The 23,402-nt window shown below is 45.0% G+C and overlaps 1 protein-coding gene across 1 annotated transcript in view; it reads right to left on the reverse strand.

Moving 5' to 3' along the window:
- Positions 1–421: 421 nt before the first annotated feature.
- LOC116883724 (constitutive coactivator of PPAR-gamma-like protein 1) overlaps positions 422–23,402 on the reverse strand; it is an 88,815-nt gene continuing 65,834 nt past the window's right edge. The window contains 8 exon segments of the mRNA XM_032884954.1: positions 422–2,307; positions 6,211–6,307; positions 6,680–6,821; positions 10,023–10,160; positions 10,645–10,828; positions 12,763–12,972; positions 18,181–18,295; positions 21,772–22,021. Coding sequence (XP_032740845.1) covers positions 1,996–2,307; positions 6,211–6,307; positions 6,680–6,821; positions 10,023–10,160; positions 10,645–10,828; positions 12,763–12,972; positions 18,181–18,295; positions 21,772–22,021 — 1,448 coding nt within the window. The 3' untranslated portion in view covers positions 422–1,995.

Consider the following 23,402-nt stretch of genomic DNA (forward strand, 5'->3'; position numbering starts at 1 on the left):
CCCGCCCCGCCCGTAAAGCAAGCGTCCTCAGCTCGGAGCAGGCGCTCCAGTAGCTTTTTGGCCGCTTTGCTGGGCACACTTGAGTCAGGCCGCAGGGAAAATCAGGTAACAAGACAGCATAAAGGGCAGCTACAATTGAAAATCTACATTTAAAAACGAAGATTTTTCCGTTAGACCTTTATAAAAGTTCCTTTGGACTTTGCAACCTGATTGGTCAGAGAATGTTTGTAGCGGAACTCGAAAGCTGTGCTCAACATAATTTTCATATTAACCACTAATGTTCCTCTAAAATTACTTTGACAAGGCTCAGTATTTCTAAACTTTTTGTTGTCCTACGGAACTCTTCATGAGCTACCTCAATTTAAATTAAACCTCTGTAAAATTCATACTTTTACAAGTAAATTTAAAAGCCACACCATACTTTATACTAAAAGAATAAAGATTTTTATTAAGCATTGTAAGTTGCATTCAATAGCCTCTGGATACGCCACACCACAATCCATCAACAGTCAATCAGACCCAACAGCAGTTCATTCTTCACAATCCATGAGTTAGGGCGGAAGTCCCTTCAACTTACAGTAAGATCCTACTTAGCTCTCGCGGGCAGGGGTTGGGGAGTTACACCTCATTTCTGATCACTAATGTGATGAAGAGCATCGGAAGTATATGAAACGTAAGAAGTGATTCTGATTCAAAGTACATTGTTTGGAAACAGTAACAAAACATCAAAATGATAGAAGTATACCTGCTTCTACTAAATTCCTGATGGGAACTTCTCAAGAACAAGCAATTTGTTTCCTGCTACAGAAGGGGAGGGGGTGTTTGTTTTTTAAGATCATAGGGGGTTCTTCTTTACAGAATTTCATATTTGGCTAATATGAATATGAAGGCATAAACAGCAACAGAGAACAATCCTGCAACAGCAGTGAGTACACCAGGGTAATGTTGATACTCCAAACGGCTAGGTCATTTTGGGGGGGTTTAGAATAAATGCAACAGAGGTCAATAATCACAAAGTTTTGGGGTTAGAGCAAGATCAGTCAATGACTAAACAGAGTTAACATCCTCATAGGACTATTACTGATTATTAGCATTTCGTTTTGCAAATGGGCACGTACTGGTAAGAATGGAAGAAAAGACAATAACATGCATAATATTAACTACACACTTTAAAAATTATGAACCATGCAGAAGTTTAGCTCAAGTAGTAGCACTAATGGTCTACGTCCGATTCAAAACCACGTAGCTCACTGATCACAGGTGCATGGTATTAGTCACGAGGTTTCAGAACACATTGTGTTGACTTTGAAAGGTCATTTGCATCTTCTATGATTTCAACTTTATCTCCATTGAACTTGCTTGTAAAGTATGTATGATGTACTGTGTATTCAAAATCAGCACAACAGCAGTTTACTCTATAATTTTTAGTTTCGATAGTTGCACTTTTTTTAACACAAAAGAACCACATCAACAGTGATGAAATTTAAGTAAGAAAGAAAAACTGTGGTTGTGCCTTATTTCTTTCATAATCATAAATCAAAGCCTTAAAACAAAGCTTCATTGTGAAACAGTAATGCAAAAATCAAATATAATGGCATACATATGGTGCCAAATGCTAAAAATTATATTTTAAGCTATATATACTTAAACACTGCCAAAATTTGTTTTCTTTATAGTTCAAGAAACACAACTGTAGGCTTTTGTCGTCGTAACCAGTTTAAACTTTGTGTGCTTCATTTTTAAGTGCGGGAGTCAAATGCTCTTCATTTTCTCTCTCTCGGTTTGTTTTATTGTAGCATTTTGACTACAACTGGTTAAAACTAAAAAAAAAATGTGTTGTTTAAATCTCTGATATCAAAGAGGGATCTGAATTTCCACAGTCCTCATTTTCTCTTACGGAAAGGACAAAATGTACATAACTGCAGGCTCTCTTTCTCTCCAGATATTCCTGAATCCTTACCCTTCCAGCATCCTTCACCCTCTATAAAAATAAGTTCACTCTTCTTTATTTAAGACAGCTGCCTCCAGAGCAGCCTCCCTGCGGCAGGCGCTGTCTGTACTTAGTGCATTTAAGTGAGGATTTGTATTGCACGTTTTAGAGTCATTGTTCAAGGCACTTTCAGAGTGGCTGGGGGCCCTGGTGTCAGCCGTGCTCCCATTAAGTTGGGGCACTGGCTTCTCCTCGGCCATCACTCCGTTTTCAGCCAGGGACCCTTCTGAGGACACAGCAGAGGACTTGGATTCCCCAGATTTCGATTTCAGTTCTTTGGCCACTTCTTCTGCTGAAGCAGCATAAGGAGGTCTGCCCTGTTGAGAAGGAGAGTGATAAGAGCCTCAGGCATGGAAGACGTGGGGCCTGGACAGGGGACAACATGGACGGACAGGGACACAGAGTAGCTATAATGCCTCAGCCAAAGAATTCAAAAGAAAAAGCTCAAGAGGCTAGGCTCTCTGCTTGCCTTCAGCTGGTGAAACTTCTGCCTAGGCTAATTTCTTCTGTGGCTCCTTCTCTCAACACCACTGCTCGAAGTGCTCATTTTGAAATGACAAAGTCCCACCTGGAGTGCTCTAACCCTTTACGTAGTGTCTGGTCACTACAGTTACAAGCGAGCACCTTTTAGTGAGTCTCCTCTGCAATAAGAGAGACTGTCCTCATACTCTCCAAACCCCCCCCCCCAATCTTTACAGGGTAAACCAAGTCACAGTCGGGCAACACCAACACAAAGCGGCAGCACAAGGGTTGTGGGCAGATCCTCCTCTGGATCCTCTGTTCCCCTAAGCAGGTTGACAACTAATTCCCTTAGGAAAAATGGACCTTGAGCCTGACACATCCATACACTTCCCAACAACAAGGCTCTCTGAGGTGGTGACGCCTCTACCCTGACCGGTGACAGACACTGTGGTCTGGCACTTTTCAGCTGTGAGTGCCCCTACCCCTGAAACCAATAAAATGGTCATCATGTTATGACAACCGACATCTATAAAAGTCCCTTAAGACAAAAGAGACTGCATGGGAAATGGGAGCTGAGGAAGGGTCCTGGAATGGGGAGGGTCTTCTGGGAGTGAGGTAAACTTCTCAAGCTCGAGAACAAACTAAAAACCCATGACAGACAATTCATCAAAACAACACAGAAGTGAAACAGCCATTATACACACAAGACAAGATGTGTTAAACATGAGGTCACCAGGGACACACATGTTTTCACTATCAAACTATTAGAATGGTTAACAGCAAGTTAAGAGGGACAGCAATGGTCACTCACCAATAAGAAGAAAATAAAATAGTGCTGCCATGAAGGAAGGCAGGTAAGACACTCAGCACTGAGCTCGATCTTTGCCAGAGACCACAGAGATGAGAATTTGGGAAACTACAAAAGCCTACACTCAGTGTTTGTTGTTTAATTCTGGTGCTTGGAACCAAACCTAGGGCCTTGCCACTATATGCCCAACCCCAGCCAGATGTCAGGGAGGAATTTACACCATGTATTGCAAAGTTAAGGAAGATCAGTCTGAGGGGCTGGAGAGATGGCTGAGTGGTAAGAGTATTGGGTACTTTTCCAGAGGACCCAGGTTCAATTCCCAGCACTCACACGAGAGCTCACAGTTTATAGCTCTAGTTTAGGGGACATGCATGCAGGCAAAACATCAATCAATTCTCATAAACATTTAAAAGATCATTTTTAAAAAGTCTGAAAAGGTAATAAATACGTGTAATTCTACCTATTTAACCTGGAAAAGGCAAAACCTGGGAGACAGTAAAATACTCAGCAGCTGCCAGGGCGCTCAGGGAAGCAGGGTGGAGCAGAAAACCTTTAGGGTGGTGACACTTGGGGGTACAAGGACGGAAGTGCAGACCTGGTCTGCACAGGGCTGCCTGAACCTGGGGAGTGTGTGACTCCTAGAGTGGCAGCTGAAGCATGCTATGAGTGGGGAGACTCCGTGTGTCCTGGACGGGTACCAACTGTAACAAATGGGTCACTTTGACAGGAGACAGGGTAGATGGCCGAAGGCACAAAGGGAATGAAGTACTGTAAGGAAATCTACCTTTCTTAGTGCTGTGAGTCCAAAGCTGCCCAAAATTTAGTCTTTTAAAGAACAAAGCAACTGGGCATGGTGGTCCACACCTTTAATCCCAGCGCAGGGAGCGGCAATCTCTGTGAATTCGAGGCCAGCCTGGACTGCAAAATGAATTCTAAGATACCCAAGGCTATGTAGAAAGATCCTGTCTTAAAAAACATAAACCAAAAAAACAACTAGGGTTCACATTGCCATTCTGAGTTCAGTCCCTGGATTGCACATAAAGGTCAAAGGAAGAGAACTGATGCCAAAGTTCAGCTTTAGAGGTACGTGGCCAGGGGGTCCATGGATGCACATGCATGGTCATCACATCACTCACATATAATGACAAACAGACATAAACAGGGGAGTGCGACACAGTGGCACTGAGGCCTTAACGCCAATCCCAGTCTTCAGGAGAAGACAGAGGCAGGGAGTCGACAGGAATCTGAGGCCAACCTAACCTGCACAGCAAGCTCCATACAGGGCTGTGTACTGAGGCTGTCTCACAACAATACAAAAACACAACACAAAAACAAAAAACAGAAAGAAAGAAAAGAACCCTAGAGGTAAACTGTAGCCTGAGTTGTAAATCAAAATAGGAGAGAGGAAGGTAGGCAGGGAAGAGTCAGAGTGGGCAGTTGGCAAGCAGCACCATGCTTCCGTAGACAAGCTCCTGAAGGGAAAGGTCTGGGCTCACTGAGTGTGGCAATCAGAGCAGCAGTGCCAGGGGCTTCTAGGAAAGGCACCAAGTGTTCATGGAAAAGCAAACCAGTCTGGGTGCCTTGGACAAGCACACAGGTGAGTTCAATGGGAAGGAGATTAGGTAGCTCTTTGACAGCAAAGCTTTATGTATGAAGAAAGTTCAGTAAAGCAAGAGAACTGTGGAAAAACCCTGCAAGCCAGTGTCCTGAGTAGGACACGGTCTTTACATTGAACAGTTCCCATCAGTCCTTCCTGAGGGGTCATTCTTCCAGAACCCAGTGAGAAGGGGACTTCAGAGACCAGAACAGAGGCCGAGAGCCTGGAGGGTAATGGGTCAAGAAGGTATTTATAGCAGCAAGACAATTGGGGTACAATGGCAAAGTATAGTGGATCATGGCTCCCTGCCCAGATATGGATGAAATACAGCTAGTGCTTAAAATGAAAATGAAGGTGGTGTGAAAATGTTCCTGCAGCTATTCTTGGCACAGGAGGCTAGTTACAGCACTGTGAGCAGGTACTGAGCCTGTGTGTGAAATCTGTTTTTTTTTAAAAAAAAAAAAAAAAAAAAGCACTGACTAAATATGGGATGTGTTCATTTAACCAACCCTCCAGAAGCAAAATTCTCCAAGATGGACAAAGGTCAACTTAAATACCACAAGAGAGCTCTTAGTCAAATGCCTATCCACTGGAATTCAACAAGTATTTCATTGGGGCAGTGAGTGTCAGTACACTGTCTCTCCACAAGGCATGTACAAGGTACAGGTGTCCATAAGAAGGCTACAAGCAGTTCACCCAAGGAAAAGGACATAGGATCTAAGAGATCAAAGAAAAGCACATGAACAACAGGTATACATGAAATATTCAGAGTGGGGCTGGAAAAAGGGCTCTGTGGTTGAGAGTACTAGGGGCCCTTCACGAAGATCAGGGTTGAATTCCCAGCGCCTGCATGGAGACTCAAAGCTTCTATAACTCTAGTCCCAGGAAAACCAACACCTCTCTGAGGCACCTGGTGCCCAGACACACATGCAGGCAAAATATCTATACACATAATTTTATGTGTATAAAGGCATCTCTGTGAGTCTGAGGTCAGCCTGGTCTATACAGCAAGTTCCAGGCCAGTCAGGGTTACATAGCAAGACCTTGACTCAAAACAACAAAAACCAAAAAAACCAAACCAAACCAAACCAAACCCAACTATTTCCCACTAAAGCAGTGGCTGTCTTGGAAGACATGGCCAGGGCAGCCTGCCCTCACTTGGCTTAAACAAGAAGTCAAACACACAGGTGTTACCCAATGGAGTTCCTGAGCACAGGGAAATGATTTAAGTATCAAGTTAGAGGCCTGACAATTACCAAACAAACTCACTGCCCTATAGTCTGAACACATGCAAGGACACTCCTAGAAGGGAGACATGACAGGAGTGACAGAGGAACACCATGGGGACATTACCTGAATTGCTCCCTGGCTTTTATAGCCTCTGCCGTAGTACCTTCCACCTCTTCCAAACGTTCTAATCACAGGAGTGGAAATAACACCCCTTGGACGCCTGGGTCAATACAGGAAAACAAGAGCAAACAGATTTAAGTCTATCAAAGATGATGTTTAAACTACTCAAGTCATGTGACACATCAAATACTAAGTATGGACACCCAAGGCATTTGACTTCAAAACTAACACTTGGAACATTTTAAAAAGACAGTTCATTAACTAAATAACGCATGGTTAATTATTTAACAATGATGAATCAAACAATTATATAGTGATATATAAGAGAATTCTATGCAACACTAACGATGATGTGAAAGAGAAACTAGGCAGTGGCGTGAGGAGAGCCCCTGCCCAGGAGGAGGAGCAGTCAACGGCTGCTTTCTGCACTTACACCAAGCACAGCACCCGCCCGGCCTGGCCCAGAGCTTACCCTCTTGCTGGTCCTCCCACAGACACCACCTGCAGAGGGAAGGGCCCTCGGCCCCCACGGCCCCGCCTGCTCCCAGCCCAGTGGCCGACCACCGTGCCAGCTATTTCTAGCTTCCCTCCCTGAGAAGGAATAGGTTGGACTCCTGTACAAAAAAACAAAACAAAACCATGAGAAGACAAGATCTTTACAAACACATTGGGACCAGCAAAAGGGAAAACAAGCAAAGCAACTCCTATTTAGTTCTGGTTCCTATTTAGTAAGAAGCCATTTACCCTGCCTTGTAAAGACTTATTACAGAAGACTCTCTGCGAACTCCATGCAATTTATTATTATGATTATCATTGTTGTTGTTTTGAAAGCAGGTCTTTCCGTAGCCCTGGCTTTCCTGGAGCTCTGCAGGCCGGCTAGGCCAGCAGCACAGAGCTCACAGAGATACTCCTGCCTCTGCTTCCCACGTGCTGGGATTAAAGACAGGCCTGGCCCTATCCCGTGAAACGTTAATCTGTAGTTAAGTACCTATAACAGAGAGAAGTATGCTAGTAAACATCTGTGATCAAAACACTTAGGAAACCGGGGCAGGAGGATTGTGGATTTGAGGCCAGACTGGACTAGAGGGAGACTGTGTGTAAATTTAGAGTGAGGCTTGAGTAATGGTTCGTCCATTCATTAATGGTGCTCACCATCAATGCTGACAGAACCTGTGTTCTATCACCAAGTCCCACATGTTTGTAGGAGAGAACCAACTCCTGCAAGCTGTCCTCCGACCTCCATAACTATCCTGCAGCTGTTCATGTGCAAAATAAATAAAGGTTTAAAAACCAAACCAAACCAAAACAGAAGGATCTGCCAGTGTGTTAGAGTCCAACTGCTACAGTGAACTCCTGTTTAGAATTCAAACACGTGCAGCTAGCTGGTGGCCTTCTACACCACCAGATGGACTGGGCAACCTCAGTATGCTTTTCTCTAGGTAAACACGTCCATATCTGTGTCATTAGCGAAACATCAGAGAGACTAAACAATGAGTCTACGTACTCCTTCCTCTCTCACTCTCACAGTAGAGATGGGACCCAGGGTCATGCACAGGCTAGGCTTTTCCATTGGACTATATGCACACACCATGAATTCTGAAAACAAGGTCTCAGTGTGCAATCCAGGCCAGCTGTGAACTCTTGACCTCTTGCTTCTGTGTGCTGGGGAGTTACAGGTAGACTACACACAGCTCCATGGTTACCACATTGCTAAACTGGAGCTTCCTGAAGCACAAAGTTAAATATACTGCATTCACCAACCTCTACTAATTACCGACGGGCTGACTGCTCTTGTTCTCTGACCTACGAAATTACTTCATCTGTTATGTCATAGGAAAACCGTTAAAATAAAATGAGCTTGAGCATCTTAATCCTGGTGTTAAGACATGTGCCTCTAACCAACCCCACTCAGCTGTTGACACACTGGAAACAGGTATGACTACAAAGTCACCCAGAGTGTGTCAGCCTCACCCTCTTTGGAGAGGCCTGTGTTTCTAAGACAAGGTCTTAGCTGGTCAGGAGCTAGCTATGGAGACCGGGCTGTGCTAAAACCTGCCTCTGCCTTCAGAGTGCTAGGATTAAGGGAGTGTGCCACCACACTTGGCCAGAAAAGATGTTTTAATAAGTTTATTTTATGCTAATATTATTTTGTAGATAATTAAAATCAATAAATAATTGGTGTTTTGGGACACAATTTCACCATGTAGCACTGGCTGACCTGAAACTTGCTATGTTTACTGGCTAGCCTTTAACTTGAAGTAATTCTCCTGTATGCTTTTTTTTGTTTTTTAAACTTTTCCCCTTTTTATTAAAAATAGGTTTCCCCCTCACATAATATATCCTGATTATAGTTTTCCCACCCTTTGCTTCTGCCAGTTCCTCCCCTCCCTGCTGTATCATTAGAAAACAAACAGGCTTCTAAGGATAATAAGAAAATATAATAAGGTAAAATGAAAACCAGCACGTTGGAATTGGACAAAACAGACAGAAGGAGAGGAGCCAAAGAGAAGGCACATAGAGACCATTCATTCACACGCTCAGGAAGCCCACAAAACAATAATCCGGAAGCACAGTATTTACTCAAGACCCAGACCTGTGCAGACCCTGTGCACGCTGCCTCAGCCTCTGAGCTCACATGCGCTTTGATCATGCTGATTTAGAGCGCCTTGTTTTCTTGGCGTCCTCCATCCCCTCTGGCTTTTACACTCTTTTGCCTCCTCTTCTGCAGGGTTCTCTGAGCCCTGAGGGGAGGGATTTGATGGAGAAATCCCATTTAGGGCCTGCCCCTGCCTTCTAAGGACTGAGATAAAGGTGTCCACTACCACACCCTAGTAAGAATGAGAATTCACATTGACTTCCTGTCTTGAACACCCTGCATCCACCATACTTCTGGTCCCCAGCCGATGTGCTTAGGTGTGCACTGCACTGCACAGGTGTGCACTGGACAGCTCAGGGGCAAGTTAAGCTCCTGTGCTTCCTGCTCCTTGCCTTTCCCACCCACAGGACAGGCAGCATCAGAGTCTGACTCCACAGGGAGCTGAAACATGCCACGGTGGAGTTACAGGAACAGCCAGCCACAAGGTAGAGAAGCCCTTGGAAGGGTGAGAACAGGAGATGGGGCTCCTGGGGCTGCAGACAGCTGATCCTCAGCTGCGTCTTTCCATACACCATGGCTCTTGCAGGCCACTGTGGTGCCAGGTGACTGAGATGACAAATGCCACCATCTGGAAAAGAATGCCTATCCCGAAAGGAACTCAGAAGGCATCAGCCCAACTGCAAAATGCCTTGATGGCTTCAAGTGACAGTGGAATTGTAATAAACTATTTCCAAAACTCTTCCTTCCTCTTTACAAGATAAATACAGGTGACGAGAGATGTAAGGAATATTTACAGTAAACTACCTTACACTAGAATTTCCTTTAAAAACAAACTATCAGAGGCTTTTCTGTGATAGAAATTCTGCACCTGCTTACAGTTTCTACACAAGCACCTTTACCGAGACGGCTTCATGACATATACCACTATGCAAAGTTGGCAGCCTAGCCTAGGGGGAGGTGTTGGCCAGATCACACTGTTGCAGAGACAAGTTGTCTTCTAGGGGGACTCTCAGTGGCCTAGACTGGAAGGAGAAGACAGGACAGCTATGATCGGGCCACGGCACAGACCTAAGGGCAGTAAGGGACCCAAGAGAAAAGTCACTGCTTTAGAGGAGGCTTGAAAGAACGGCCATGGAGGGAAGGGACTAGAAGCTGGAACAGAAGAAATGCTGGCAGCAGAAGCTTGGAAGAGTATGGGTGTGGGTGTGGTAATAATTACCGCCCTGGGACTTGCTAGTCCTGTTGCTGTCACTGCCTGAGAAGGCTCCACAGTGTCCCGATGCTGCTGTCACCCGGAAGGCACGGTAAGGGCCTGTTGCTACAGTTTCCCCATAATGGCCTCCAAAGCCACAGACTCCTGTATCCAGAGAGGAGAAAAACAGGAAAAGCATAAGAGGTGAGTCTCAGAGGGGCCTCTCATGCACGCAGAACAGCTCCATCTTTGTCAGCTTCTAGGAAGAAGTCTCCCAGACCCTCTTGCTATCTCAATATCCGCCCATCATTCCCAGAGGCCAGCACTACAGACCGGCCTCCCTCAGCAGTCATTTAACAGGGCACTGGCTGTGGCCTCCTGAGCACGCTGGAGATGTGGTACGAGAAGAGAGCTCTCTGAGGCAGAGGGATTTACTTTCCCACACGTATGAAAAGTAACTGGAACTAAGGTGACTGTTCTTTCTCACCGTCTCCTTCAGGATCTTAGTCTTTCATCCCTACTTGGGAGGAATCACTGCCATCACACCGCTTCCTAAAACCTACTATCGCACACCTCCACATAGCAAGCCATGGTGCTACTAGGACCACAAGCTCGGCCTCACTTGAAAGATTTCTAAAATATGACTCACCTGCAAAGCCCCTGCCCCTGCCCTGTGAGGGTGGGACCGGCCCAAAGTGCCGAGGATATACAGAAGCTGGGTAGAAGGGCAGAGCAGGAGGTGGTGGGAAAGGGAGTGGGTGGTTTTGCCGGGAGAAGTTGAGCCCCTCCAGGATACTCTGGCGCATCTTTTCAACCTTGGCAGCCTGCTCAGCCTGGTCAAGGGACAGACAGGTAAAAACATCACCCATGTGTTTTAACAAGTTTAAATAGCCACTAACAAAATGGAACCACTGCTGTGCAAAGTCTCCATCTGCACAGTCTCCTAGTTATTTTAATATTTACTTTATGTTTAGTAGTGTATCTGCATGTATACATATGTACAAAGTGCCTGTGAAGTGGGCAGCGCCAAGCCTACCTCAGCCCCCTGAGCTGGTGGTTGTGAGTTGCCTTTTGTGGGTTCTGGGAACTGAACTCAGGTCCTCTGCAAGAACAATATATGCTCTTAACTGTCGAACCTCTCTCCAGTTCCTTACCTACTCCTTTTTTTTTTTAAAGCTTATTTATTTATTATATATAAGTACACTGTCACTGTCTTCAGACACACCAGAAGAGGGTATCAGATCCCATTACAGATGGTTGTGAGCCACCATGTGGTTGCTGGGATTTGAACTCAGGACCTTTGGAAGAGCAGTCAGTGCTCTTAACCACTGAGCCATCTCTCTAGCTCACCTTACCTACTCCTAATATTTATTCTTATCACCTAAATCAACAGTCAAGAGAACTTCACTGGTCACTCTAAGACCTGTATACAGCAGAGTGTAGAACATGACAAACTGTCCTCAGCTGAGCTCAAATGGGACAACACTGGTACCTAGTGCAGTTCATACTGAAAATGGGTCTTCCTGCCGGCCTAGCTTTGTACTTTTCCCTGGTTTTCCCATAGTGCTGAAGTATTCTGAGGGGCTTGTAAACGAGTAACAAGCTGTGATATGCTACGAGCTGTGAGTGCAACACTCATGATTGAGCTACAGTATTAAATGAAATGTTTATCAAGAGAAAGCACACAGAACGATTGAAATGTGAGCAGAGCCTCAGCGGACCTAGCCCCACACTCCTAGCCACAATGGCTTTCTGGGACCTAACTCTATTAAGCAGTAAGGCTCAATGCCACCCATCGGGAAGATGGCAGCTGCACGGGATGGTTTTATGTCAACATAACGCAGGCTGACGTCATCTGAGTGGAGGAAACCTCAGGTAAGAAAATGGCTCCACATGACCATGCTGTAGATGAGCCTGTAGGAAATTTTAAATTAGTGATGGATGTGGGAGGCCCAGCCATGCTGGGTGGAGCCACCTTGGGCAGGTGGCCCTGGCCTCTCTGAGGAAGCAGCTGAGCAGGTGCAGGCAGAGCAGCTGGACTTTGGCTAGTTTGTGGGCTCTTTGTCCTCTGCCCTTCTCCACACCCAACCCTCAACACTGGATAAAAGAGAAAAAACAATGGAAGGGGAAGGAAAGAGCCCCGGAATAAAGTCCTCAGGCCACTCCTGCTGACGACAGGAGGAGTCCCTTGGAGCAGGGCTGATCTTCAGCTCTTCAGCAGCATCACACCCATTCTCCTGCTTCTTCTCTGTGCACACTAAACAAACTGCAACCACCAACCCACCAAGCCCTTAGAGCCCCAGCATTTATATACCTCCTGAGAAGTTCCCAAAACTCCAACTGTCACACAACTGCAGAAACTACATGCAGGTGACAAAATCAAGGCCTGGCTAGAACAAGCATGAGGCAAATCATAGTCAGCTGCTGTGGACAGTCTGAAGCAGACCCATATCCCACTCCTGGGATTAAAACGACAACATTTTCTTGTAATATTTCTGAGTTTCTTTAAAGAAACCAAAATTTCAAAATTCACTACAAGGCAGCATTCCTCCAGGGCCTCTGCACCGGCTCCTGCCCCTAGGTGCCTGCTCTGATGTCAATGACAAATGATGACTAGGAAGCAGAAGTCAAACCAACCCTCTCCTCTCCCAGTGGCTTTGGCCATGGTGTTTTATCACAGCAATGGTGGCCCTGAACTAGACAGCAGGTTTAGCTCACATACAACATCCCACTGTAGTCAGAGATGGCCACCCTGTCCCCAACATACCTGACCATCACAGAGGTCGATGAGTGGGGTCTTTTCCCGGCTGGCTTTAAGAAGTTTGGACTGGAAGAGCTTCCCATCGAAATACATCCAAGGACAACAGTGTTCCCAGGGTATGGGCTGCCCACACGCGTCATTGGCAAACAGTGCCATGTCTACTCCGCTCATGAAGAGAGCTGACAGCTGAATTCCTCGGGGGTCTAAGTTCTCAATCTTTAAATGGGAAAAAGTAATTTATATGGAGTAAGAGTACTACAGCATCATGCTTCCCACTAAACTCCCCAAAGTTAATGCAGCACGATCCTCACCAACAAGGGGAGCACACCTTGGCTTCACCCAGACCCCCGTCTTACTCAAAGAAAACCACATTTGTGTTATTAGAGATTTAAAGTCAAGTTTTATGAGCATACTGACTAGTCTGTGTCTGTGAATTATTACAGTGTGGACAACATGACGCTTAAGGACAGACATGACGAAGGAGCTAATGAGCTACAGTCTCCTCCTGGGCCCAGAGCTCCACAGTCCCTCCAGTAAAGCCTAACACCTCAGAGCTGAACACTGGTTATGTGCTAACAGAACATTTTTTCAAGTAGCTGTATTAAGAAATCACTTGGCAAAATTTCGTTTTCAAATAAATTTGCACTATATGTTTGTTACTTTATATGTCGTTTCAAAGAAACTTTAAAACTGTCTAAATGTTTTAGGAGAAGTGAATAGCTTATAAAGAAAAGAATGCAAAAAGAGAGACCTTGTACTCAAACTGTGCTTTACTGGCACTCCCAAAACTTGTGTCTTTCTATGCTAAGCACGGGTGCCCCTGGCCAGAACTCTGTCACCTCACAGACAACGGGCAGGGTAAGACACCTGACACAGTGCAATCAACTCTTGCTCATCCGTGTGCCAAGGCCGAGTTTGTGGATTATCTAGGACAAAGGTTTAATTCTATTCTGGTTTCTTTCTTGTCACCTCAATGGCTTTTCAAGAATAAAATCTTTAGAATAAAAACCTTTTTAGTCCAGGCAAGGCCACCTTGTGGCAGGGAAAATGACTTTTGGAAATGGCATTATATGAAACACAAAAAGAATTATTTCAGTGCCAGATGCTAATGATCTTATGATTATCTGCAATACTTCCTATCCCATTCTTGCCAATCTTTTCTAAAGATGTTAGTCAGTGCAACTAAACTTGTAAGGCCTAGGAGTCAGGTCAAGACCTGACAAACACTTTATACATACATCTGGAACTTGTGAGAAACACGAGGGCCTGGGTGGTGGACTTTCACATTTATGTGCAATACATAGAGAGGGTCAGTCTGAAACAAATGGCAAGAACACGTATGTTTTATTGAGATCCCTCTGAGTGCTATGGAAAGGAAAGAGACTCCTCTCCATAGGGAGTGAACCGGCCTGCTGAAGAGCAGCTAAGCAGAAGTGGGCTGCAGGCAAACAGACACCTCAGCACACAGGTCACCCTCCCACTTCTATGGGACAGTACCTCCTAGTCATCTGGGCCATAGCTTCTAGCCATGGCCTCTGTACCCTACACCTAAGACTGGAAATCAGGATCAAAGCTTAGGGAGAGATGGTGGTACTAGAAAGGTTTCTACCTGTTTGAAAATGTTCCACATCAATTCCATACCAATTGTCTGTGGGCACAACTATGGCAGCCTACATGCAATTCTTAAGAGTTGTTTACTATTGGACATGCAAAGTCCCACTGACTAAAGCCCTGGCCATATCACTGTATGTGCACTTAACAGAGTGTAGCAAAGGCATACAGCAGAAAAGCACTCTGGGTAGAATTACTCATTTCTGCATTTGCTGAGAGGAATGGAGCAAGACAACACTGTGTGCATTCATTCATATATGAATTACACTGGCCACTGAGGGACTGCAACTGTGGATTTAAAAAATGATGTTAGGTCTGAGGATGTAGCTCAGCCAAATAGAAGTTGTTGACCATGCATGAAGCCCTGGGTCTAATCCTCAGAAATGAAGAAAAAATACTTTCAAAATAATTTATCAATTTTAGTAATGATAACTACCATTAACTTAAAAGGCAAACATTTCTAAAACAAAAGCTATAAATAAGTTTTCCATTGGCTTCCTTCAAAAAACAAATGTTTTAGAGATAGCTTCTTACTACACCCTCCCCAAGATGGCCTCTTGCTCCTCCTGTCTCTGGCCCCTAAGCATATGCCAACATGCCTGCCCAAAAAGCTTTTAAAATTTACACTGCAGTGTTTTAATTTCCTTGTTTTGTTTTGTCTTGCTTTTTGAGATAGGGTTTCTCTGGTTTCTCTGTGTTAACAGTTTTGGCTGCCCTAGAACTTGCTTTGCAGTGCCTGTCTCTTTGCCTCTGCCTCTCAAGTGCTGGGATTAAAGGCGTGAATCACCACCATCCATCAATTTTTAATGATGTGTATGAATGCCCACATAAATAAATGCATGTGCACCACATGAGTGCTCAGAGGCCAGAAAAAGGCACTGAACTCTCTAGACCCGGAGTTAAAACAGACAGTTGTAAACTGCCATGTGTGTATCAGAAATCACAGCCAGGTCCTCTGAAGAGCAGCAAATGACCTTAAGAGCTAAGCTGGCTCTCCAGTCCCCTTCAATGTTAACTGGAACCTAAACTGTACAGATCCCTGTAGTTACTTAAATGGAGATAAAATGTTCATCATTATCCAAAGTTCCTCAACTAGAGAAACAGAAAGATCTGGCTTCACAAGAAATATAGCTGCAGAGTTTATTCTCTGCGCAGACCGTTTAAGAGCCCACTGCAGTGAAGTGATGGCATCCGACTTCTACTCACTGGGCTACTGACCCACTCTCACTTCATGGCCTATTTACCTATATGCAACACAACTGCAGCTCCCAGAGACTGCTGCGGGCCCTAACTGTCTTTAAAGCTCCTCACTTTCCATATTTTCTAGTCTCCACTCGGCACATGGAACTTTTAAAGCACTTATAGGGATGTCAAGAACAAAGGAGAAGAAACTAGACAAATATCACATCAGTAAAGTTCTTCTCCTCAGCCTTAACCCCAACTTTGAGCCCCAGGCTCAGTGCTAATTTTGCCTTCACAATTACACTCTTGCTGGAAAACTAGGAGAATGGCTCACAAAATTGAACAGGGAAGCAAATGAGGGTCATCAGTCACTGTTACAGGTACGCAGGGAATCACACAGAACATGCTTAATTATTCATGGCTATGATGGACAGAGAAAGCATGGATGAGATGAATTCTTAAACACTCCTTTTAGCTAATGGTGTAGTGTCTTTCCCCACAAACCCTCCCTTCAGAAAAACTGATTGCAAGAGTCCAAACTTTTGCAAGAAGTGGGACCTTTCTTCCTCTTTTCCTGATGGCAAAGCATGTACCAGACACTGACAGGGAAGAGTGACCGGTCTAGGCAATCCACAAACGGGGTGACAGCCCCAGCACAGCGACAGAGACAGTCAAGAGGTGACTGTGTCTTAAACAGTGAAGAGGCATCTTACAGAAGGGCACCACCATTGCTTTTGACTTGTCAAAAACCTCTGTCTAATGGTTAAATGAAAAGGCAATTTAAAATTTAATTTTCTACCACTAATTTCTAGAATGCCAAACTCTACATAAGAATTTTGGGTAGCCTGAAATAAGAATATTCCTATCAATTCTCAATTTAATAGCTGAGAGAATGCCTAATCTTAAAAACAAAACAAAACACAACAAAGTCAGCTGCCTTCCTCTCAACCACAGGCTCTTTCCTCACAGCTCTTGTGAAATGTGTGCTAACCCTGACAATGAAGCTCTTAGTGTGGGCTGTGCTTGTAAAACAGGACCACCAACGTTCACACAAGAAGACCCGGGCTGCGGCCAGTGAGACAGAAGGTCCCTGTTTGTGGGATGTATCTCACTGATACATCTTCAGGAATGCTGCGCCCTGGATGAAGAGTCAGGTGAAAACACTAAGGTCTCAAAAGAACCAAAATGAAAGCTTCAAAAGGTGCCCCGTGCGTGTGGGTCCGAAATGAAAAGGATGTGGGAGAGAAGATGGACTTTGGTTAAAGTAACTGATGGTGAATAAGGCTTGGTGGGCATACCTGGTCCCTGGCGGGCTGATTTTCAGAACTGGGATGTCAATACTGAAGGAATAATCTACACAAGAGAAACAGGAGGAGAGGTAGAGGGTGGCACCACACTCTAGGGCAGTGAGTCCACCCCCTGAAGCACAGCCTGCGGCGAGGACGGTGACGGAGCACCCGGGGAACACACGGGAGGACCTGACTGGGTCCGCCACACTGCCTGACACCGAAAACAAAAGTGTTAAAGACAGTAACAATTTCTGCCTAACACACAGAAAAGCTTGATCCACAAAGTAAAGAACACAGTTTGAGGGGATTCTGTTGAGCTTTGGTTTTGTGCTTAGTTTGTTTCAAAGTCATCAGAAGCCTCAATGGAATTCCAGTTAGCACCAAAATATGCAATTAAATATAACAGTTTAGGGAAAAACCAGAAATTTATTGAGAACCACCTGTCAAATACTAAAAAGAAAAAAATCTACCGAGCTAGTCTAAAATCTTTGCCATAAGATGTGTTCATAAAGAACAGCAAAAAGATCTAAAAGTGAAGGCAAATTTCTCAAAAGAGATTAGCTGATTTTAAAACTTGGTAAAAAAAAAATTATAATAACTGATGACAAAGAAAAACAAAACCCTAACATTAAAAAGAAAAGGCAGAACTGTGAGTTCGGCTACCCTTGAGGACTTGAGCTCTCTAACACTTAATACAGAGACAGGAAAGCAATCATAATCATGGACACAGAACTAATGAGCGCAGTGACAGGCGACACTACAAAACCAGCCAACTCAGGAGAAAATAAACGCGGCAACACAAACACAAAGGAGGGCTACAGGCAAAATGAAAGGGAACGTGATGTTAAAGGCTCACGGAAAGGGGTGACGACAGGGGATGCTAACATGGCTCTTCAAGGGGCTCCTTCAAAAAGGGGGTGTGCAGCACTAGACGGGCAAAGAATATGCTTTAGAGAAAACCAAAGTGCAGCTAGGAACAATGGAATGAAATAAGAAAAAGAATCCTGGCTAGATGTTAGAACATCCCTAAGACTGAGCCCTCCCAGGGCTTGGAATCCTCTGGTAAAATAAAAAAGAGAAGTTTATTTTCCGATGTGAAAAACAAGAATAAATATCAACAGGTAAAATCTGATAAACATAGAACTGGCTGTTTACTTGCTCACAAACCCTGATGGCCCAGCCAGACCTGAACAGGAATACCCCTTTTGCCTTGAAGGCTTTGACACATAGGACATTAGTATTATTAGTTTGGTGCCCAAACAACTGTCTGGTGAGGGTTAGCAAAGTTATACCAAAATCCAAAGCAAGACTTCCAGAACAAGGAAACAAGGCTGATCGGTACCTTGAGTTCCTGCAGCTGGTCCGGCTCATAGAGTTTGGGAGACAATGCCTGAGCCAGGAAGGCATCCAGCTCCTGACGCCGCAGAATGCGAGCTCCGGGCCACTGCACCATATACCTGGTGAGGAACAGAAGGAGAGTGGAATGACTAGAGCAGTCGGCCAGTACTTGGAAAAACAGCAGCAGCTTCTCAGTAAATCCAGGATGATGCAAGTCAGGAAGCTGCCTTTGTATGCTCTTTCAGCTACTGGTTCCATGAGAGGATGCCAGGTGAACAACGTGCCCATGATCAACACTCAGCGAGCTAGAATGCTGGATGGTGCTTGCCCAGACTGGGGCCACATGCTTTATTCTTAGCATTCAGGAGGCAGAGACAGAGGAAGGTGGTTCTCTGTGAGGTTGAGCTCTGTCTCATTTGAATTAAGGAGTCCTTGGCAGCAGCTGAACACGGCAATGGTATGGGAAGTGGCCATGAAGAGGATACTCAGTGCCCTAATGAGGGCACCTTCACATCTGGAACAGCCTGGTGTGGATGGCTAAAGGGAATCTACTTCCACTAGGATAGATGTGCCAAGCAGCCAACAGCCTGCATCATTACACAGAGTATAACCTCATTTAGCTCTTAGCGTGGAAATGGCTAGCCACAATACTCATAAACTTGTAAGCCCATTAATACTGATTCCTGTACCCAAGAAATCTTATGGGGGACTGGATCAGGTTGTTAGGTACCATTAAAACAACTTTGAGGACAGACTACTTTATGAGCCCTGGAGAACAGCTCAAAGGAGTATAGGGAGTGGAGAGATGCAACACTCTTTCCACCTTTGCCTGCTAAGTAGGTTTTCTCAGGCTTAAAGCCGAGTTAATAAAGCTATGCCAGGGCTAGTGTTCCCCTAGACACGTACAGCAAGGGGAGCACAGGGAGAGTCTAATGAGTCATTAATAAGCAAAGTGAGATTTCACAACTCACTAAAAGGCAGGTATTCATTGACCTAAACATTTACAGGTAGAAACTTCTACTGTTCTAGTGAAAGCAGGAGTAAGTGTCCTACATCAAAGTGAAACTGAAGGACACAGAGACACACACTTCATGGTACAATTCTGCAGCATAAGTAAATAGGCAATCGAATGTCAGTGTGAACAAATACTAAATACTTGTACTGCACTTAACCAGTGACATAAGAGTAAATTAAACTATCCCTATGTACACTGACAAAAATCACACCCTCTGTCCCCAGGGTGGCATGGCCTTTAATCCCTGCAGTGAGGCCAAGCCAGGGATACAAACTAGACCCTGTCTCAAACAAACAAACAAGCATACATACATTATAATCTTTGCAACTAAGTCCATAAGTCCAACATAACGGTCCCACTGAGGCTCCATGAGTAAATGGGAAAGAAGTGCCCACTACAGAATGAACGGTGATTTGACACCATCCTTAGAACACACACTGCAGCCCAAAGTTTTTCCAAGCACAAATAAATAGCTGGGGCCTTGCTATGACACCTTGGACCTCTCATCCCTGAAAAATACTCACATATATGTGGTTGATTCTTTTGCTTTTTAAAATAAAGTCTTACTTTATAGACCAGAGTAGCATTGAATTGTCTACCCTTCTTCTCCAGCCTCTTCTAGTGCTGGGATTACAGGTGTGCATCAACACAGGCCGCCTCCTCCTCAAGACTTCAGACTGACTTGAATACTCCCATTTGTCGTCCTATAGACCACTTTGACTCACTCTGTAGACCAGGCTAGCCTTGAACTCACAGAGAACTTCCTGACTCTACCTCCTGAGTGTTGTTATTAATAAAAGTGTATGGCTACCACTGCCTAACATAACCTCCATCTATTTATCTGTGGTCTTCTCCCTTCACTTTGAGGAAGAACCTCTTTGATATAGTCTGTGTGTAACATGACAACAGATCTCCAGGCCTTCTCACATCACATTAACTTCTACTCACAGTCCCTGCTTGCTCATCTCTATTGCTCTGGATTCTAGAGCCTGGACCAGCAGTGTTCCCTATCCATCCTAACAGTGCCTTACAGGGACAGTCATTTCATGGCATGCCTAATGGACTTTAACCAGGGTGGAGAGAACACCGTCAAAAGCTGTCTCTGGAGGAAGAGAGAAAGCCACAGCCTCTCTGTGCTTCTCTGCCTAGGTGCATGGATAAATGATGACCTACACATGGAGGCAAAGGCCCAGGAGATAATTATGCTCCTCTACCTCACCATGCCCATAACCCTAGGTGCTGGCAAAGAATGAATCCCTCACTCAGTCTTTGAGGGACCAACAGAATAAACAGTTGAGAAATAAGGGTATTATTAGCCCAGGAAACATGAAGTTGTCCATGAGACAGACAAATGTGAATGTCACAACTCATCCATAACCAACAAATGTGGCTGTGTGCTTACCCAGAAGTGACCACAAATTAGGTATCACATGGGGTACAGTATGCTGCCTCAGTCGGTGTTGAGAGCGGACAAGCCAAGTGTTACACATCATTTCACACGTGGAACAAAGACTGTACACTGACTGTGCCTGACACAAACCTAGACATGGCTGTGAGAAAGAATCTCAACTGGTGGTGGTGGTTGGGGGCGGGGTGGAAGGGGTGTGTATCCTTGATCAATAATTAATGTAGGTTCCAGGCCACTGTGGGTAGCACCATCCCTGAGGAAGTGAGCCTGGCATGTCTAAGAATGTAGTTGAACAAGCCAGTAGGCTGAGTTCTTCCACAGTCTATGGTTTTCCCTTGATGGACTGGAACCTATAACCTAGAAAACCAAACCCTTCCTCCCCTAAGCTGCTGCTTTACGTCTTGGTTTGTAACAGAGACGTAACTCCAGCAGTAACCAAATTCACTTTTCCTCATGATTACAGAGAACAGATTTTTGGGGTGAGGGGCGCACAAAAGTTGCCCTCTTAAATCTTCTAGTGCACATGCATACCTAAGGCAAATAGCCTTGTGCAGAAGTAAATTAGAGTAAGTGAGGTGGAGAGTGACTGAGGAAGAACACACCCACGTGAACCTCACATGAACCTCACGTGACCCTCCAGGCTCCATAGGCATACATATTCACCTGTTCACATCCGCTCCCCACGCACATACACATATATGCACTCTCTCTCTCTGTCTCTCGTCCCGCCCCCTCTCTCACACACATATGCACTCTCTGTGTCTCTCTCTCTCTCTCTCTCTCTCTCTCTCTCTCTCTCTCTCTCTCTCTCTCTCACACACACACACACACACGCGCTCTCTCTGTGTCTCTCCCCCCCCCCTCCACACACACACACACACACACACACACACACACACACACACACACGTCGCTCTCTTTCTCACAATTACATAATATTTACAAGCTACGTGCTTTCCAAATATTCTATTCTATTATGTGCTGCAGTGTAATGATTTTTGCATTTATGAGACCTGCATTCCTAGACCACACATACAAACACAGGTCTAAGGAAATCTCAACAGACAGCACAACTTTGTAGAGTCAGTTTGTCATCTTTTCCAGAAGACACTGAACATGGTGACCATGCCCCTGCCCCATGTTACCCCTGAGTTCCATGGACAGTCACGTACCGTAAGACACAGCAGAGCACCATGAGGTGAGTGGGCACATTGGCAGGGTTGAGCATGGCTGGGGTATCAGACCTCATGCAGGCCAGGAAGGCCCTCATCCGGCGGTTCTTGTCCTCCACCGCCTTGCCCAGCCAAAGCCTCTTCAGGTTGGGGCAGGTCCACTCCCGGAAGGCCAGTGCTTCCACTAGTTCCGGGGTCTGAGGAGACTTCCCCTTGTAAGCTGCCCATTCCTTAATGATCAGTGGCGAGACTGCAGAGGAAAAACACAAAGAAGCTCACTGCAAGTTGCTCACTGGTCCTCCAGCCTACACAGTAACAACCTGGTCTAGCACTGGCCTGGCCTCCCTCACAGAGAATGAAGCACTCTTTCCTCAGCAAGCTCCTATGTCTCTGACCCTCTACTCAGTGATTACAGCTCATAGACCTTCCATAAGGGCATACATAGATTTCTTCTCAGACAGATCAAGACTTGATTTCCCCACTTACTGGATAGACCACAAATGTTAGAGACTTGTTGATACTTTAAATCTACTAAGAATTTAAGTGCTAACAATGAATGAGTCTATCTAGTACATAAAAGTGTGGCATTCTCTTGTACTCCAACATAACCCAAAGTAGGTGCTCTCTTTTTCTACCTAAACACTTCCACAAGTCAGATCTAAGAAGTGATTTATATATTGTAACAATTTTCCTATGGATTTGCTACTTGAACAGGCAATAAACAGCACAGGGTGGCCAGTACGATCATGTAGAAGTAACATCCCAACTTCTGACACCACAGGGTGCCAATATGATTATGTAGAAGTAACATCCCAACTTCTGAGTCCCAGATGGCAGCAGAACGCGGCACTTATCTTCAGCAGGACTGAAGACTGCAAAATTCTCCAAAATTTCATTTTTAAAGAGGCTAAATATCCTAAGTTTATACAATAGACAGTGACCTCATACCCAGTGTCTCATCAGGGCTGAAGCCAATTCTTACAAACCCAGAAATATGACAGACAGTCCCAGTGTTCAAATACACCAAGGGAGATCTACAAGGGTGGCAACACGAAGACAACCCCGCCTGCTGTACGGAAGTTACAATTCCCCAGTTCCACAGAGGCAACATCTGATGCTGGATCTGGGTGTGCATTTCACAAGCAACAAGCAGTGGACATCAGACCCGAGCAAGGCCCGTCCTCAAGGCTCCGTCTGGCATGGGAATCAGGACAGGCTATGGACATTCTATCCAATAAGCTTCACCCCAGGTTCTTCTTCTCTAATGAAACACCTAAAAATGCAGAGGTTCAGAAGACGCCACAATTGTGGTAGAATCACCCAAGAAACTGGCTGATGCCAGTTCCACCTAAGCCTAAATCAGGTGACATAATCATCTTTTCAAATGTAATGCAAACTGGCAGGAGTTAGGTACTGGGAAGTGCAATGGATCAGTGACAGGAAGAAAGTGCTTAAATACATTTCAATCTCAACATGTAGGATAACGGTAACATATGGGAACGTCACAGGCACACCTTCTGGAGAACGTAATGATGCTTCGCATGTAGGCCAGGGAGCCAAGCAGCGATATAAGTACAGACAGTCACTAAAAAGTTCTCTTTTACAAGAAGTACTGATGTCATAAAGCAGAT

This window comes from Rattus rattus, chromosome 14, assembly GCF_011064425.1.
Source record: "Rattus rattus isolate New Zealand chromosome 14, Rrattus_CSIRO_v1, whole genome shotgun sequence".
NCBI lineage: Eukaryota > Metazoa > Chordata > Mammalia > Rodentia > Muridae > Rattus > Rattus rattus.